Source organism: Dama dama, chromosome 19 (assembly GCF_033118175.1).
Source record: "Dama dama isolate Ldn47 chromosome 19, ASM3311817v1, whole genome shotgun sequence".
Taxonomy (NCBI): Eukaryota; Metazoa; Chordata; class Mammalia; order Artiodactyla; family Cervidae; genus Dama; species Dama dama.
In genome coordinates this window covers 90,856,473-90,874,432 of record NC_083699.1, presented here as the reverse complement: position 1 = coordinate 90,874,432, position 17,960 = coordinate 90,856,473, and the positions used below count along the sequence as shown (strand labels likewise).

At 38.2% G+C, this 17,960-nt stretch overlaps 1 protein-coding gene across 5 annotated transcripts in view; it reads left to right on the top strand.

Moving 5' to 3' along the window:
• Positions 1–11,684, top strand: part of XRN1 (5'-3' exoribonuclease 1) — a 109,808-nt gene extending 98,124 nt beyond the window's left edge. For 2 of the 5 annotated variants that reach the window (XM_061167774.1, XM_061167773.1), the window contains exons 41-43: positions 5,883–5,921; positions 6,273–6,433; positions 6,907–11,684. In XM_061167774.1, the coding sequence (XP_061023757.1) occupies positions 5,883–5,921; positions 6,273–6,433; positions 6,907–7,206 (500 nt within the window). In that variant the 3' untranslated portion in view covers positions 7,207–11,684. The remainder of the gene's footprint in view (positions 1–5,882; positions 5,922–6,272; positions 6,434–6,906) is intronic. The other 3 variants (XM_061167778.1, XM_061167775.1, XM_061167776.1) reach the window with 2 other exon arrangements.
• The last annotated feature ends 6,276 nt before the right edge of the window (positions 11,685–17,960 follow it).

The window sequence follows — 17,960 nt, the reverse complement described above, 5'->3', positions numbered from 1 at the left end:
GGCTACATGAAGTTCCTTTTCCCATCCTATTCCCAGGCTGTAACAAGCCTTAGCCCAGATAGGAAGTTAGAGGATGATTTTTTGAGAAATTCATTGAATTCCAAGCGAAAGACCCACCAACTTTTGGAGGATGTCCCAACCAAAAGGCTGGCTCACTATTCAGTCATCCTAGAGAGAAGCTGAGGATCTCAAGTCATCTAGCCCTGAACCCTCCCAACACAGACACTGCTTCTAATCATAGTTTTAATGTCTTGCTCTTTAATATGAAGAAATAATAGACTGTGAGAAACCACTGAACACTTTAGGAAAATCTCTATAAGAGCTTAAACAAAGATAAATGAAAGGGACCTGGAGATAGTGTTAGAAAGAAAAGAACTTCAGAGACGGCTTTGGTTAGCATTCTTATGAAATGAAACAGTATTGCAACCCCCCCAAAAAAAATTAAGAACAAGAATTCATCAATAAAAGAATAATTGGAGAACAAAAATTGTTAAGCAAAAATTTTAAAATTCAATAGGTAAAGCAAAGCCACAGAAATCTCAGGAAAAAGATCAACATAAAAGGAGGAAAATAAGAAGTAAGAGAGATTTAGAGGAATGGTCCGTAGATCCAATACTTATCTAATTGGAGTTCCAAAAAAAGAGACCAGAGATCATTGGAAAGGAGGAAAGTTATCAAAGAAATAGTTTCTTCTGACCAAGGGACATGCATCTGTAAACTGAAAGAGCCACCAGATGCTTAGCACTAAATGAAAAGAGACACAGATTGCCTTGGGATTTAGAATACCAGCAATAAAGGGAAACAGTAAACAAAGCAAAAACAGCACTCAGTTGTGGATGTGACTGGTATGGAAGTAAAGTCCGATGCTGTTAAAAGCAATATTGCTTAGGAACCTGGAATGTTAGGTCCATGAATCAAGGCAAATTGGAAGTGGTCACACAGGAGATGGCAACAATGAACTTCAACCTTTTAGGAATCAGCGAACTAAAATGGACTGGAATGGGTGAATTTAACTCAGATGACCATTATATCTACTACTGTGGGCAAGAATCCCTTAGAAGAAATGGAGCAGCCATCATAGTCAACAATAGAGTCTGAAATGCAGTACTTAGATGCAGTCTCTAAAATGACGGAATGATCTCTGTTCATTTCCGAGGCAAACCATTCAGTTTCACTGTAATTTAAGTCTAAGCCCTGACCAGTAATGCTGAAGAAGCTGAAGTTGAACGGTTCTATAAAAACCTACAAGACCTTTTAGAACTAACACCCAAAAAAGATATCCTTTTCATTATAGTGGACTGGAATGCAAAAGTAGGAAATCAAGAAATACCTGGAGTAACAGGCAAGTTTGACCATGGAGTATAAAATGAAGCAGGGCAAAGGCTAGCAAAGTTTTGCCAAGAGAATGCACTGGTCGTAACAAAAACAGCACAAGAGAAGACTACACATGGACATCACCAGATGATCAATACTGAAATCAGATTGATTGTATTCTTAGCAGTCGAAAATGGAGAAGCTCTATATAGTCAGCAAAAACAAGACTGGGAGCTGACTGTGGCTCAGATCATGAACTCCTTACTGACAAATTCAGGCTTAAATTGAGGAAAGTAGGGAAAACCACTAGACCATTCAGGTATGACCTAAATCAAATCCCTTACAATTATACAGTGGAAGTGACAAATAGATTCAAGGGATTAGATCTGATAGGCAGAGTGCCTGAAGAACTATAGACGGAGGTTCGTGACATTGTACAAGAGACAGTGATAAAGACCATCCCCAAGAAAAAGAAGTGCAAAAAGGCAAAGCGGTTGTCTGAGGAGGCCTTACAAACAGCTATGAGAAGAAGAGAAGTGAAAGGCAAAGGAGAAAAAGAAAGATATACCCATCTGAATGCAGTTCCAAAGAATAACAAGGAGAGATAAGAAAGCAAAGCAAAGAAGTTAGAGGAAAACAATAGAAGGGGAAAGACTAGAGATCTCTTCAAGAAAATTAGAGATGCCAAGGGAACTTTTCATGCAAAGATGAGCTCAATAAAGGACAGAAATGGTAGGGACCTAACAGAAGCAGAAGATATTAAGAAGAGGTGGCAAGAATACACAGAAAAACTATACAAAAAAGATCTTCACGACCCAGAAAGTGACGATGGTATGATCACTCACCTAGAGCCAGACATCCTGGAATGAGAAGCCAAGCGGGACATAGGAAGCATCACTACGAACAAAGCTAGTGGAGGTGATGGAATTCCAGTTGAGCTATTCCAGATCCTAAAAGATGATGCTGTGAAAGTGCTGCACTCAATATGCCAACAAATTTGGAAACTCAGCAGTGGCCACAGGACTGGAAAAGGTCAGTTTTCATTCCAGTCCCAAAGAAAGGCAATGCCAAAGAATGCTCCAACTACCACACAGATGCATTCATTTCACATGCTAGCAAAGTAATGCTCAAAATTCTCCAAGCCAGACTTCAACAGTACATGAACCATGAACTTCCAGGTGTTCAAGCTGGTTTTAGAAAAGGCAGAGGAACCAGAGATCAAATTGCCAACATCCACTGGATCATTGAAAAAGAGTTACAGAAAAACATCTGTTTTATTGACTATGCCAAAGCCTTTGACTGTGTGGATCACAATAAATTGTGGAAAATTCTGAAAGAGATGGGCATACCAGACCACCTGATCTGCCTCCTGAGAAATCTGTGTGCAGGTCATGAAGCAACTGTTAGAACTGGACATGGAATAACAGACTGGTTCCAAATCAAGAAAGGAGTAAGTCAAGGCTGTATATTGTCACCCTGCTTATTTAACTAATATGCAGAACATCATGAGAAACACTGGTCTGGATGAAGCACAAGCTGGAATTAAGATTGCTGGGAGATATATCAATAACCTCAGATACTCAGATGACACCACACTTTTTTTTTTTCCTTCTATGATATTGTCATATTTTATTGTTGTTGTGTGTTTTCTTTTTTTTTTTTTCTTCTTCATTTATTTTTATTAGTTAGAGGCTAATTACTTTACAATATTGTAGTGGTTTTTGCCATACATTGACATGAATCACTTATGGCAGAAAGTGAAGAAGAACTAAAGAGCCTCTTGATGAAAGTGAAAGAGGAGAGTGGAAAAACTTGGCTTAAAACTCAACATTCAGAAAACAAAGATCATGGCATCTGGTCCCATCACTGCATGGCAAATAGATGGGGAAACAGTGAGAGACTTTATTTTCTTGGGCTCCAAAATCACTGCAGATGGTGACTGCAGCCATGAAATTAAAAGACGCTTGCTCCTCGGAAGAAAAGTTATAACCAACCTAGATAGCATATTAAAAAGCAGAGCCATTGCTTTGCCAGCAAAGGTCCATCTTTTCAAAGCTATGGTTTTTCCAGTAGTCATGTATGGATGTGAGAGTTGGACAATATAGAAAGCTGAGCACCGAAGAATTGATGCTTTTGAACTGTGGTGTTGGAGAAGACTCTTGAGAGTTACTTGGACTGCAAGGAAATCCAACCAGTTCATCCTAAAGGAAAATCAATGCTGAATATTCATTGGAAAGATTGATGCTGAAGCTGAAACTCCAATACCTTGGCTACCTGATGTGAAGAACTGACTCATTTGAAAAGACCCTGATGCTGGGAAAGATTGAAGGTTGGAGGAGAAGGGGACGACAGAGGATGAGATGGTTGGATGGCATCACTGACTCGATGGACATGAGTTTGGGTAAACTCCAGGAGTTGGTGATGGACAGGGAGGCCTGGCATCCTGCAGTCCATGGGGTGGCAAAGAGTCGGACACAACTGAGCGACTGAACTGAATAAAGAGGGTCAGAGATGAAGGAAAAATACAAATAAAAGATCAAAAATCAAAATGTTATTGCATCATTGAGCATAGACTAGAAGCTAGAAAGCAGTTGAACATTGATGACCTCAAAATGCTGAGACAGAATTAGTTTCATCTTAGATTTCTCTCTAAAGCCAAAGTGTGAATCTAGTGCAAGGGTAGAATGAAGACATTTCAGACAAGCAGATTTACTTATTATGCACTGTTCTTTAGAAGTTACTGAATTCTGCGCTCCAAAAAGCAAAGCAATAGTTTTTTTTGTTTGTTTGTTTGTTTTAAAGAAAACCATGAAACTAAGGACTTGCCTGATAGGTCAGTTGGTAAAGAATCTGCATGTAATGCAGGAGACCCCGGTTCAATTCCTGGGTCGGGAAGATCTCCTGGAGAAGGGAAAGGCTACCCACTCCAGTATTCTGGCCTGGAGAATTGTCCATGGGGTTGCAAAGAGTCAGACACAACTGAGCGACTTTCACACACACACATGAAACTAAACTACACAATACCTAATATACTTATGCGATGAATGGAAATTCCATAATGCTAGCTGCTCAGCAGGTGTAGAAAGTAACTGGTCTCAATTGAAAGGGCAGGGGAAGGTCTTGGCAGGTGAGATAATGATCTGATAGATGGGCAGCATTTGGAAAAAAATGTGAAGGATAGGTGTATAAAAGACTAAAGTGCTTGTAAAAGGTAATTACTCTTAAAAGAGTTTTTTATGTTTTAGAAGGAAAAAAAAAATAATCAGAGTACCCTACTTGACTTGGAAGTGATAATATGTGTATAGTGACATACCACAAACTCTACATTTTTTAAACGAATATTATAATATATTGGGAGGACAGGGAAAGTAGTGAAGGGTGGTATAAAAGAACTGAATTTTGATCTATCATAGTAGTTTTAGTCTAAAAATGCCTAAAGTTGAAAAATCAGCTAGTAGTATAAGCAAATTATTGAACAGTGTGCAAATAAATAGCTAAAACAGTTAAACCTGGAATGGACCAGATGACTGCTATATTTTGTTGAAAACCCTTTTTATTACAGTCCGTATGTGTATAATTATTTTTACTTTGATTTGTTTAAAAAATGTAATTTTTCTAAGGCCATAACTTACTAAGTAGCAGTACTAGCATTCAAAAGCAAATCTATCTGGTAACAAAACCCACAATCTTGTTACTATACCACACTGGCATTCCTTTGCCTGTATGAACAATGGTTAGTCATAGAATTTTTGTGACACAATAAATCTGATGTTTTCATATAACTCAAGGTAGTAAGTCCACTATAACTTAGAAAATCTATTTTGACTGCTTTTTCACTTTCAAAGATGAATCCAGGGGATTTCCCTGGCAGTCCGTTGGTTAACACTTCACCTTCCAATGCAGGTTCAATACCTGGTTGGGGAGCTAGGATCTCATATGCCTGATGGCCCAAGAAATCAAAAACATAAAACAGAAGCAATATTGTAATGAATTCAGTAAAAATTTTAAAAATTACCCACATCAAAAAAATCCAGAAACTATATATAAATTAGTTTTAAGTAATTAGTACATATATCTAAAGGTATACTCACAAGCTTCTCTCAAACGTAGCTGAGTTTTAATGAAGCTATATAGTCTTAAATTCTGTCTGCTTTTTTCTCTCTAAAAAGCAGCTTTGAGCACAGTGCAGACCTTCTTTGGTGGCAGTGTGCGAGTCCTGGTTGTTACTGTTCAATGCAGTAGTTCCCAAATACTGCGCTGGCGCTGACTGTGTAAGGGTCACTTGTGGAGCTTATTAACAATGCAGATTCCTGGGCCCTCAGAGTCTGATTAGCAGGTCTGGAGCTTTGCCCAGGAATCTGTATTTAACAAGCTTCCGTGTGATTCAGATAGACAAATCAGTTTTGGGAACCACTGATTCAGGTGCACTTTCAGCAGGAAACAAGCAGTGAAATTTTTTTTTTTAATTCTTGAATTACAAATGTTAGAATAGGGAAAAGAAAGATTGTGTGTATCATATGAAAGTGATCAAATTTCAAGACTTGAGCTTTTCTGGTTTTTTTTTGTAGGCTGGGATCACTATGGAAGCAACTTAGCATTGGGGGCAGGTGAGATCCTTAAGATTTCTCTCTTTCTGCCCTGGCTTTTCTCCCCCAAGGGACAGATTTATGACCCTATTATTTTTTTTTAAATAGTATTACAAATATTCCTAAGGCTTGTATCAGTATAAGGTACTATTGGCCTTCATAGGCCAGACAGCATAATGATAAGCTGAATGTAGGTGGTTCACAGTCCTTAAGAGGACTTTGAATGTTGTAAGCAAGGTTAAACAGAACTGAAGTGTATACTCTTTGCCAAAGTGAAATAAGCTAAAAGGAAAAGTAGCAAAGGGAGGTCTTAAATTTCAGGGCTTTAATGATGCCATTTTACTAAAATAGCTTTTCCATGATTTTTAATAGCTAATATCATGCCTTCATCATCTCATCTCTTTGGCTCAGTGCCATGGGGACCACCAATGCCAGTTCCTGGGAAGCCCTTCCATCATACACCGTATGCTGGGACCATGCCCATGGCTGGGGGAATGCCAGCTGGTGTGCACAATCAGTTCATACCTCTACAGGTGAGACCTAGAAGAGAATTGCTGTATTTTTAAGAGAATATTTTACTGTTCAAAAGCTATTGACAAAATTTTATTTGTTGAGTGATAACATACTCAGTGCCAAGTAGAAGCCTGATCAGTACTGGAGTCGGTGCTGAGAATATGTTTTGACCACTAGTGAACCGTCTAACCTAGTTCCTGCTGTCTGAGTCTGTGTTCTAATAAATAATTGTAGCAAGTAATAATATCCTTTCCTAAAACAGTGATTTAAAATCAGGAATATACATTTTCTTTATGCTGAAATTATGGATAAATTTAAGATATCTTATTCATAACTAAATTCCTTGAATTTCTAAAGTCTGGTTTGGAGATTAGAAGTGAAAGTCACAAGTCAGCAGTGCTTGACAAGTATTAGCAGCATGATTTATGGTATTTTCTGACACTAGTTTTTTTTTTACTACATTGTTAATTAATCATTCTTTTATTCCTCAAAGGTAACTAAAAAAAGAGTTGCAAACAAAAAGAACTTTGAGAATAAGGAGGCCCAGAGTTATCAAGTCACCCCGCTTCACACTAGCCAGTCAGCATCTTCTGATGTCACCAAAGGAATTCCACAGGAGACTTCATCAGCTTCCTTACCATCCTCTCAGATCCCTCAACCTGCATCTTCTTTCCAAGTTGCAGCTGCCTCCCCAGGCCATAGTATGCCTCACCAGAAGTCGGCACCAAGCTCTTCAAGAAGAAAATCAAGAAAACTGGCTGTCAATTTTGGCGTTTCTAAACCTTCTGAATAAATTTGGTACTTGGAATTAAATTTCTTTCCTTTCCTCCCACCTTTTTATAAATCCATATCTGTGTCTCACGAGAAATTGCAATGTACTATTTTAAAACAATATATTTCAATTAAATTTTTTAATTTTCTAGTTGTCAGGCACTTTCATGCTATTTAAAAGACTGTAAATCAAACTGTGCATCTTAAGTATGTGCAATTTGTTTTACATCAATTATACCTCAATAAAGGTGTAAAAAAAGAAAACTAAAACCTTGTGTTAAAATACTATCAGTGGACGGAGCATTCACATGTACCACTCTAACCATTGGCCTTGTCATTAAAAGCATCTTGAACTATGAATTAGACATGGTACTGCAATAATAATAAACATTTTTTTTACACTATCATTGAGGGATAATTAAATGGAGCATGAAAATTGGGCCTCAAGTATAATTTACTGAATGTAGATTTTATTTCTCTTTTTAATGATGTAATAGAATTGTCAGAAGAGTGGCGCTTATTTATAGGCATTTTAACTTACGTTCTGTTATCTCTGAGGGTCCTTTAGACCTGTTGTGACGTGATCACGTTGTGGGGTGCTGCCAGTTTTGCTTTATTCTCCGTTTTGTACCAAAGCAATTTCAGAATTTTGATCAGAATATTTCATTTAACTGCTTAGAACTATACATAGTGATCTAGATTTGAGGAAATAATTACGATTTTTTAGATTATTCAAGAACCAGCATTAGTTAACCTCTAATAAAAAATTAAGTTTCAAAATCTACAGGGTATAATGATTACAAATTAATCTTCTGATAGAAGTACAAAATATTAATCATGTCATTAATTAAAGTGTTTTATCCTTTTGTTTAGCTTTTTACTTGCTCACTTAAGCATACATGACAGCTCCGTTGTTGGTCCATGTGTATTGTTTCCTGGGACGATGAAATTCTAAGTTTTTAGGCATTATTCTAAATAATATGCATTATTTACATGACAAATGCCTGTCCTCATTCTCTTTCGATACTTTTAGCTTTATGCTGGACTGTGCAGTGACTCTGGCATTTTGTCTGTACATGTCATATGTGGGTGTGTGTTATTCAGTCTGTGGCTGTTGAAATTATATCAGAATTTATGAAAATTTCTCAGCGGTACCAGGGCCTGGATTTATATACATACATATATATATATATTTATGCTTTAGTTTTTGTGATATGCTTATATTTTTAAGGAAGTAAGTTATCATACTTTTTAAAAAGTATTTTAAAAGTAGGAACCACAATCTTTGTATGGAGCTGCTTATTATTATATCTAGTTTCATTTGGCTCATTGAAAACTCTGCCATGAGTCTTAGTCTATTTGTTTTTTAAAATGCTAGTATTGAGTTAAATGGGTTTCTTTCTCTAACTGCTAAATGTTAGAGTTTCTCTAAGTGTTAATAGGATATTTGTATATTAGTAGTGCCTTTAGTATGAGATAAGTGTTCATTATTTGTCATTTATGATAGTCATGTGAGTTTCTGTGATTTTGTTTTCTGTTAATTTTCCTAGATTTAGATGTTCATTGGTTCCCAACATTTTGTTTTTGGGAATACATGTTTCACTGTAGGAGGATCTGAAGTAATGAGGCTCAAGTAATTCTCAGAGTTTGTCCTTTTTGCCTCACAAAGTTGTTTTTTTTAAGGAAATGTCTTTTATGGAAACACAAAAAAGTTGAATTGTGACAATAAGATTATGTTAACCTCTACTACTTTAAAGTGTATGATATTTTCCATCTTATGTAACTGTACAAACTCCAGCATTGAAGAATTGCCTCACTCACCATTCCTCTGTGACCCCCCCTATACAAACAGTGTACAGCCCACATCTTTATTAAAGCACCGAAGGAGCACATGCCATCTTCCAAAAACTTCAAGAGAAACTTTGATAAGCATAGCACCACTGAACCCACATAAGGAGGTTTTCTCAGTAGTCAAACAAAGCAAACTGACAATTCTAGATGGATAGGCAATAAAAGTGTTTTCTTTTCATTCTTCTCCTAAAGCAACTCAAGACTAAAGAGAGATTAAAATGGGAGAGAAATCCATAATGACTAGATGGTGTCATGCATTCATCTATATTTTCTTCCCTTGTACACCTATTCCAGAGGTGGGCCTGAGAGCAATAGATGCGCCCTCTCTGGAGAGGATGTAAAAAGCAGAGACTGTTTGTATCTCATGACAGTCTTGAGGAATCTAGATCCACTGAAAGATTTGGGAAACTTAACAATTTTCCCTTTGTGGATGGCACAGACTCAGACTACCCCAAAATTTAGAAATATGCTTATTCAACTGTTGAATCTGTTGTGGACTTTGTGTGGAAACCCTGGACTGTGTAAGGCACAGAAGGGCAGGTTCCCCAGAATGCTTCATGTTTCCACATCACAAGAGCAGTTAAATCTATTTAAACTTTCCTCTCCTTACTAAAACATTATTTCTAGATAAGCTTGTTCAATAAAGTTTTCTCTTTTTTTTGTTTTTGAGCAGATTAAGTGAATTGTGAAGTTTGGTCCTTTCAGTCCTTTTCACCATTTCCCATACATTACCTGAGTCTTATAATTTTACAGATAGACTGTATTAATTGATTTAAACATCATGCAGGCTCATTTGTAAACGTCTGAGACTCAGTTGCCTGAAAAATTAATTTCACCTCTCTATGTACTTTGGTTTCAATTTAAGACTTTCCTTGCTGTTCAGAGGGGTAAGTAGTTCTTTTAGAACTGAAAAACAAAAGTTTGATCTTTTTTTTCCTATTGGTGGGAGAGATGAAGAACTCTTGGTGCAGGTTTTCTTGTTTATTTCCTTTTTCATGATCAGGTACTTGCTTTGGTTTTAAACTGATATTTTTCAAACTAATCTGGATTTGGGAGGAGGGACAGATAGGGAGCCAGTTGGAAGGAGACCAGTTAAATAAGACCTGTCCCTCACTGCATTTTCAGACTATACTCTTTCTAGCTCAAGGACATAGATGAATTGCAGTGATTTGTTTACTCACTTTCAAATCATCTGTTCTGTTTGTATTAGTAAATCATACATTATCATAGTGATTGTCTAGTTTAAATTAGCGAGAATTGTCCCCCTCTCCACTAAAGTTCATTCTAATATACTTCATCTCATTGTCCAGAGCCTCTTTTTTTTAAAGCCACTATGTACAATTTCCCAGCTTTTTGAGCTTGCTATATTTCTTAGTACCATCTTGCTTCCAAATTGTGTTTTTACTGGGGAGGGGAATTCATTTATTGGAGAGAAATAACAGACATTCTCTACCTCTGAAAAAAAAAAATCAATCATTTTTCTAGAGAGTGACAGAACTTAAACTGACATTGTTCTTTCTGTACACCTTATAAGCTTTGTCAGTGAAGCAGTCTTTTTTGCAGGAGCTTCCTTTCCTAGTTGGGATAATGCTTAAAAATCCTAGAAATGAATATGTTTCAGACAGAGCTGGCTCATATTTCCCTCAGATTGTTCCATCTTCCGCCAGGGAGCAGTAAGAGACCATGACAATCAGAACGAGGACAGGCTGGAGTTTCACTGACTTATCTCCAACACCACTGATGCGTCTTTTAGAGAGAGGAAAACACAGACAGTAGTCTTCAGAGTTAAGAATATCAGAAATCCATAGCTGCTTTTGTGTTTCTTTGTGTGTTTCAGTGAACCAACAATAATGCCTTGCTCAATCAATGCATTCAGCCATCTCAAGTGCAATTCGTGATGGAGACTCTGGTTTCCAGTAGATAAAGTTTTACATATTTAAACCTATAAAAATTAATTTTTTTCCAACAATACACCTATTGCTGTTATTTCAGCAGTTGATGTACTAGTAAATTGCCCAGGCCAAATAATTAAATGCCTGTAGATGTTTTAGTAATTGGAGCCAAATCTTCATACTGTTTTCTCATGAAGTAATAGGAGTGAATTTTTTGTTTGTTTTGGAACTTAGGGGCTCTTTTGGCCCTAAGTCTTATATTTTCTTTTGCCTGCATCCAATTGCTTCTTTGAGTGTTTGCATCTATTTTGATATATGAGTAATAGTGTACTGTATCATCAACAAGTTCAACATTTTTTTCATTTAAACAATGTAAGTAAGTATAATTCATACATATAGATCTTAATTCTTTTTTTTTCCTCACATAAGTATTTTATAAGTAACTGGAATTTTTCATTAGATCTTATACAGAGCAGTATTTTATTAAAAATTCAAAAGGGAAGACTTTTATGTGCTCATTTTGTAGCTTTTCTTTTTTAAATATCTATACATCGTCTGCAATTAAAGTGTTTTCAACTTGCATTGGAATGGACTCCAAATGTATTTTTGTGTTAAACTGTACATTTGTAGATTTTTGGCATGAAGTTAGCCTCAAAATGTTGTGTAAAAGGATTCTAAAATATGAGTCACTGAAAGAGTTTAAACATCTATACATGTTAAATGCTATATGGATTTTAATTAAACATTTGAGAATGATTTCATAAGCTTTTGTTCTTGTATGTTTGCAGTGATATTAAAAATAGATTACAGGATTCACTTAAACCTCATATCCTTTTATATTGGTATTTTGAATCTGTGTCAATTAGCATAAACTTGACAGCATGATTGGTGGAGAAAGTCTGAACTGTAGATTCTGATGGCCACAGTTCAGATCCTGGCTCTGCCTCTAATTGTAAACATGTCATTATATTAGGATTGGCAAGTTATGTAATGCTTATGCCTCAGTTTCTTCATGTCCTAAAGGAAGAAAACAACACCCCTTGTATGGGTAATATATTTAAAGCACTGGGTACTTAGTGCCACTTTTTAAATTGAAAATCAATAAACAAATCAAAATCCTCTCACGTTAGCTTAAGAAAAGGACATTTGTTTTAAGAATTCAGGACTGTCTCAGAGAATCCAATCCAGGAAGTACAAGGAGGCTTATTAGGAACTGAACCTTAATTGAGGTGTTACTTTCCAATTCACACTCTTACTCTCCATGGGGCCATGGGCTCTGAGGCGTGACCCTCTGTAGGTCAGGTCTTTGTTCCAGCATCTATAGTTGGGGATGGGGGCAGGTCACCTTGAGGGGCTACCGCTCCTGGACTGTGGGTTGTTGAGGAAACCTAGACCTCTCAAAGGCAGGCTGTTAAGAAACAACCACATTCTGAGCTGGCAATCAGTCCTTATAGTTTATACATAAAAGGAGCTCTGTAAAACAGCCTTGCCCTAATGGTAATTGGAGCCTACTCTCTGATGTGCCTGCAAACAGCCTTCATACAAGGGTAATCCCAGTCAAACTCCTTCAGCTTAGGAAATGGTTGCCTTTAGAATCTTGAGGTGCTTTATGCAGTCATGTATTCCTACAGTTGTAAGAGTCTTAGCCATGTTTCACTGACTTCCTAAATATAGGAACAATAAATAAATATACCTACTAATTATTAAATCCTTATTAGGGATTTAGTATCACAGGCCAATATACTACCTTGTTTATGAAGATTGTCTCCTTTAATTCTCAGGACCTTACAATGTAGGCAGTAGTCTGATTCCAAATCCTATGGTCTTTGCTTTGCTTTACTCTAAAGCTTAGGCTTTCTAATCTAGTTTCTATACCAATTCTCTCTAGTTTTATTTTAAACATTATTTCATTCATTTCATTTGCTATTTAGTGGTATCTTTTAAGGGTTTAGTTCAGGCATAGAGTTATGAATAAGACCTAGACCTAGTCTTGATCATCCATGAAGTCTAGCAGAGAAGGAAAAATTAAACCACCAAGTGTAATACCAGTATAACAAGTACATACAAGAAAGGGATGTCTCACAGACTGGGAAGATATCAGGGTCTCTTCTGGAGGACTGAAACTTAAAGGAGCCAAGCAAGGGAAGGAAATTGATCAGAGCTGAATTAGATATAGTGCAGATTAAGAGGGATCAGAGGAAAAATGGAGGTGAAGGTAGGCATAAGACCATACCACTGCAGATCATGCTAAAGTGTCTTGAGTTTCAGACAAAAAGCTTAGTCCAAGCTTTTTTGTTTGGATGTAACAAAATCCCATTTAAAGCAACTCAAGAAAAAAATAAAGAGGGAATAGAATGTATTATATGAACGCAGAAAATCTAGAACCAAAAAGCAGAAACATGGCTGAGCTTCACAGGGGCCTGGACCAAGAATAGAAAGCTATCAGAAGATACCTCCATTCTCTAGTCTTCACCTCTGCCTTTCTGTTTAACACTCAAGGCTTCCATATTCCCTTTGGACATTGCTTCAGTTCCAGCAACCAGCATAAGACTAGCATCTCTCCATCTCAACTCCAAATGAGCTAAGTTTGGGTCAGATGTCCATCACCATGTAAGCAAGTAAGATCAACTGACACAAATGTGGCTGCCGCAGCCCATTCCTAAAGAGCTATGTTCTTTGAAGCAAAAAAGGTAAGGATGTGACATACTCCTAAATGCTATTCTCATAACAGCCATCACATGATTTTAAGAATGGGTTGTTTTCTTTCAAGATGAAAATTGGTGTCATTGCAGAGAACAGATTAGAGAGAGTGGAAATGATAGACAAACCGAAAGCCGTTTCAGTCATTCAGGAAGAATGATGCAAACTCACTAACTCTTAGAAACTCCCTATATTGTGTAGCATGTTGGACAGCAAAGAGAACCAGAAATGTAGAATCAGAGTTTCCAGCATCACCTTCTCAGGCTGACCCATTAATGTTTTACCAGAGATTCTCTCTGCAGTTCATGGCATATTGGATCTAGAAACAACACAAGAGCTCCAAGTCTTCCTGAGAATTACTTTCTCCCACATCCTATCATTCATTATGCCTCTATGAATATAGCACTGAAGGTTTGTGCTCCAGGCTTAGTGATAATAACAGTTACTATGTACAGGCTATCCACGAGGTACCATTCACTTTATATAACACTTTCAATCTTCAAAACATAGTAACATAAAAATAGTATTAACTCATTTCACACATAAGGAAAGTAAGATAAAAGGCTGACTTGCCCAAAGATACAATATGTTCCTGAGCTGAAATTCAGAAGAGATCTGTTGAATGCCCAAATCCATGTTCTAGTCTACTTCTTCCTTTTAAATTAATTTTTAACCATTTAAATATTACATGGCTAAGTTTCCTACAAATTTTGAAAGCAAATAAGAGTAAAATCTTTTGACTACTTTCTAGAGGTAAAGGTATGTTTCCTTTTTTGATGCCACACACACGATCTGCACATGTAAATGGTGTCATGTTTTAGGCATCATTCTGAAACTTGTCCGTTTCCTTCAACAAGTATATCTGAATCTTGGCATGCTCTGCCACTATGATGTTCCCCTTCCTAGGTCCACAGGCTTCTCTGAACACCAGGTAGAACAGCTAAAGATAGCTGATCACCACTCACAGTGCTAGACACTTGAAAGGATTTTTTTTTCTCTTTTCCAATGTTTCGCTATGAAACTTTTCTAATAGATAGCAAAGTTTAAAATACTATACAGTAAACATCTACATACCCAATACCTGTATGTGCTCAGTCATGTACGACTCTTTGTGACCCCATGGACTGTAGCCTGCCAAGCTCCTCTGTCCACAGGATTTCCCCAGCACAGATACTGAAGTAGGCTGTCATTTCCTCCTCCAGGGGATCTTCCCGACCCAAGGATCAAACCCGAGTCTCCTGTGTCCTTTGCACTGCAGGCAGGTTCTTTACCACTGAGCTACCAGGGGATCATAACCAATACCTAGATAATACCATTAACATATTACTATGCTTGCTTTATTAGAGATCCATCCATCCACATTAGCAGAGCTCCCTCAAGCACCTCATTGAGCAATTAGCTCTGCTCAGGTTGTCAAATGACTGATATGACACCTAACTGGATAAGTGGGGCACAGGGGTCAAACTACCTGTGGAACCCAAAGAGTTTGTTAGATGTCAGCAGAGTTCTCTATCCTGGAATGGAGGTCCTTCACAGAAAAACAACCTACCCTGCAGGACACCCAAGACTATTTGAGTGAAGGAATCACTCAGAATGGCCTAGAATTGTACTTAAAGTTGGGAAGACCAAAGAGAATGGATTACTCATCAGACCAAAAGCAAACTGTCCTGGGTCCCTGCTTTTCTGGAGGCGGCACCATCAGGAATCTAGATACTCAAGGAAGCCCCCGTCGTTGATAGCTTCTCAAAATGGATCCAGGTCTTTCCCTATCCAACTCACACCTCTGGAGCAACAGCCCCAAGAGAGACAACCATTTGCAGCACCAGGATGGCAGGAACCACTATCTATGACAGTCAGTTCAGTCGTGTCTGACTCTGCAACCCCATGAACCACAGCACTCCAGTCCTCCCTGTCCATCACCAACTCCCGGAGTCCACCCAAACCCATGTCCATCAAGTTGGTGATGCCATCCAACCATCTCATCCTCTGTCGTCCCCTTCTCCTCCTGCCCTCAATCTTTCCCAACATCAGGGTCTTTTCAGAGTCAGCTCTTCACATCAGGTGGCCAAAGTGTTGGAGTTTCAGCTTCAACATCAGTGCTTCCACTGAACACCCAGGAATGATGTCCTTTAGGATGGACTGGTTGGATCTCCTTGCAGTCCAAGGGACTCTCAAGAATCTTCTCCAACACCACAGTCCAAAAGCATCAATTCTTTGGTGCTCAGCCTTTTTTATAGTCCAATCTCAAATCCATTCATGACCACTGGAAAAACATATATATGACAGTATGTCTATCTTTATTTCATTTGACAAGAGAAAATTTGTGGTCAAGATTCTTAGCTGGACAGGCTGCAAAGACAGTATAGATCTCTAGGCACAAACTTGCCAGGTCTTGTGGCCCTCCATAGCTGATATTTTTAAAAGAATGTGGCCAGGAGTGAATGAATGAACCAAGATTTTTAAAAACAGAACATTATCTCGAAACTGGCTTTGACTACTTGCAGCAAAACTTAATGCGCATACAGCCTTCTGGTTGCAGTTCTGTCTGTAGGGGTGCTTAAGGTCAGTTCTTTCCAGGAATACATTCCCACTCCTGTGACTTGGGTTATAGGGCCTGTGACAAGTACAAACAGGCCAGTGGGTGTTCCCACACATGTGTTCCTCCAAGAATGAAGGGGGTGAGGCTTCCCTGGTGGCTCAGTGGTTAAGACTCTGCACTTTCACTGCAGGGGGCACAGGTTTGATCCCTGGTCTGGGAATTAAGATCCCACATGCTACATGGTATGACCTAAATAAATAAAAATACTATTGAAAGATTATTTAAAAAAAAAAAAAAAGGATGCAAGGAGTGATACAGTACCAGAAAAGGTGAGCTTTCTAGCAGAAGGCAATAAATGAGTGGAGGAAATGCCAGCAGAGACCAGGTGTAGATTTAGCAGGGCTGGCAGTGCAGAAAGGAGAACCTGGAACACCACCTGAGGGAGATGCTTTGATATGGTTCCATGAGTGTTAGCTGAGGGCCTACTGTGTGCTGAGTGCTGTCAGGAAACCTGGGTTTCCAGGAAAGAACTTCAAAGGAGCAAGAAGAGAAGCCAGGAATCAGCCAGCATACAGTCTTTATTCCCTTCACAAAGAGATGACTGTGTATTTATCACACAAGGCTCCTACCTCATTCAGGACCCTTGAGGGAAAGTTCTCTTTTTCTCTCTCTTTTTAATCAGAACATTTAAAAGTAAGCTGACGATTTCCAGCCAAAGAGGGACTTTTGATTGGGAATTTTGTTGCGAAATAATATGTCTTTTCTAGAGAATGAGCACATAGATGCTTGCCTAAGAACAGTAGATATTAGTCAGAACTCATTGATTTCATTTATTACTCTCTGGAAAGAAAAAAGCCATAAGGGGTAATATACCCATAAGGGGTAATGTAGAGTCCCCATAAAGAGGCTTGACTGAGAATATGAAGCAAAGCTCAAGTTAACTGTATCAGACAAATGCAGGTGTCCATAGCAAGGAATCCAGGAACTAAAACCCCAGGGTCTGCATGTATTGCAGAATAAGCTGTGAGACAAATGATTAATGCAGCTTTTGCGATCTTTGCTTTCCTTCTTTAAGCTGTAGTCCACCATTGGTAGAGATTCCCAGGTGGCTCAGTGGTAAAGCATCCAGCTGTCAATGCCGGAAACAAAGGAGACTCAGGTTCGATCCCTAAGTCAAGAAGATCCCCTGGAAGAGGAAATGGCAACCCACTCCAGTATTCTTGCAGAGGAGCCTGGTGGGCTACAGTCCATGGAGTTGCAGAGAAATAGATATGACTGAGAGACTCAGCCGGCATGCACACTCTCCAACATTGCTAGATAAATGCTTCCTGAATTCAACACACACAAACCACTTCCCCCACCTCAATAACTTAATCAAACATCAGTAGATTCTTAAACAGTATCTCTGGGGTTGTCAGAAGATAATTTTCCAATGACACTTCCTGAGTGCCACTAAGTGAAGGAAGTCATCATTTTTGGCTGAAGTATCATCATATGATTATTTCTACACTTATTACTGGTAAATAAGAGTGGTCACAATCACATGAGTCATCTTCGATTTCTCCTTTTCTTCACCCCCCACATGTAGTTCTCAAGCCGTGATGCAATCTCATCTCCTATAGGTGCTCTTTTCTCTCCATCCTCCTGGTTATTACCTTTGTGCAGGTCCTCTTCTTCTAAGAATTGGCCTATTGCCAAAGAAAAGCAACAATACTGCTTACAGACGAAGTGCTTTATAGTATTGTCATTTAATTCTCATCACAGTGTTCTGAGAAGGGCATTTTCAAAGCTTTT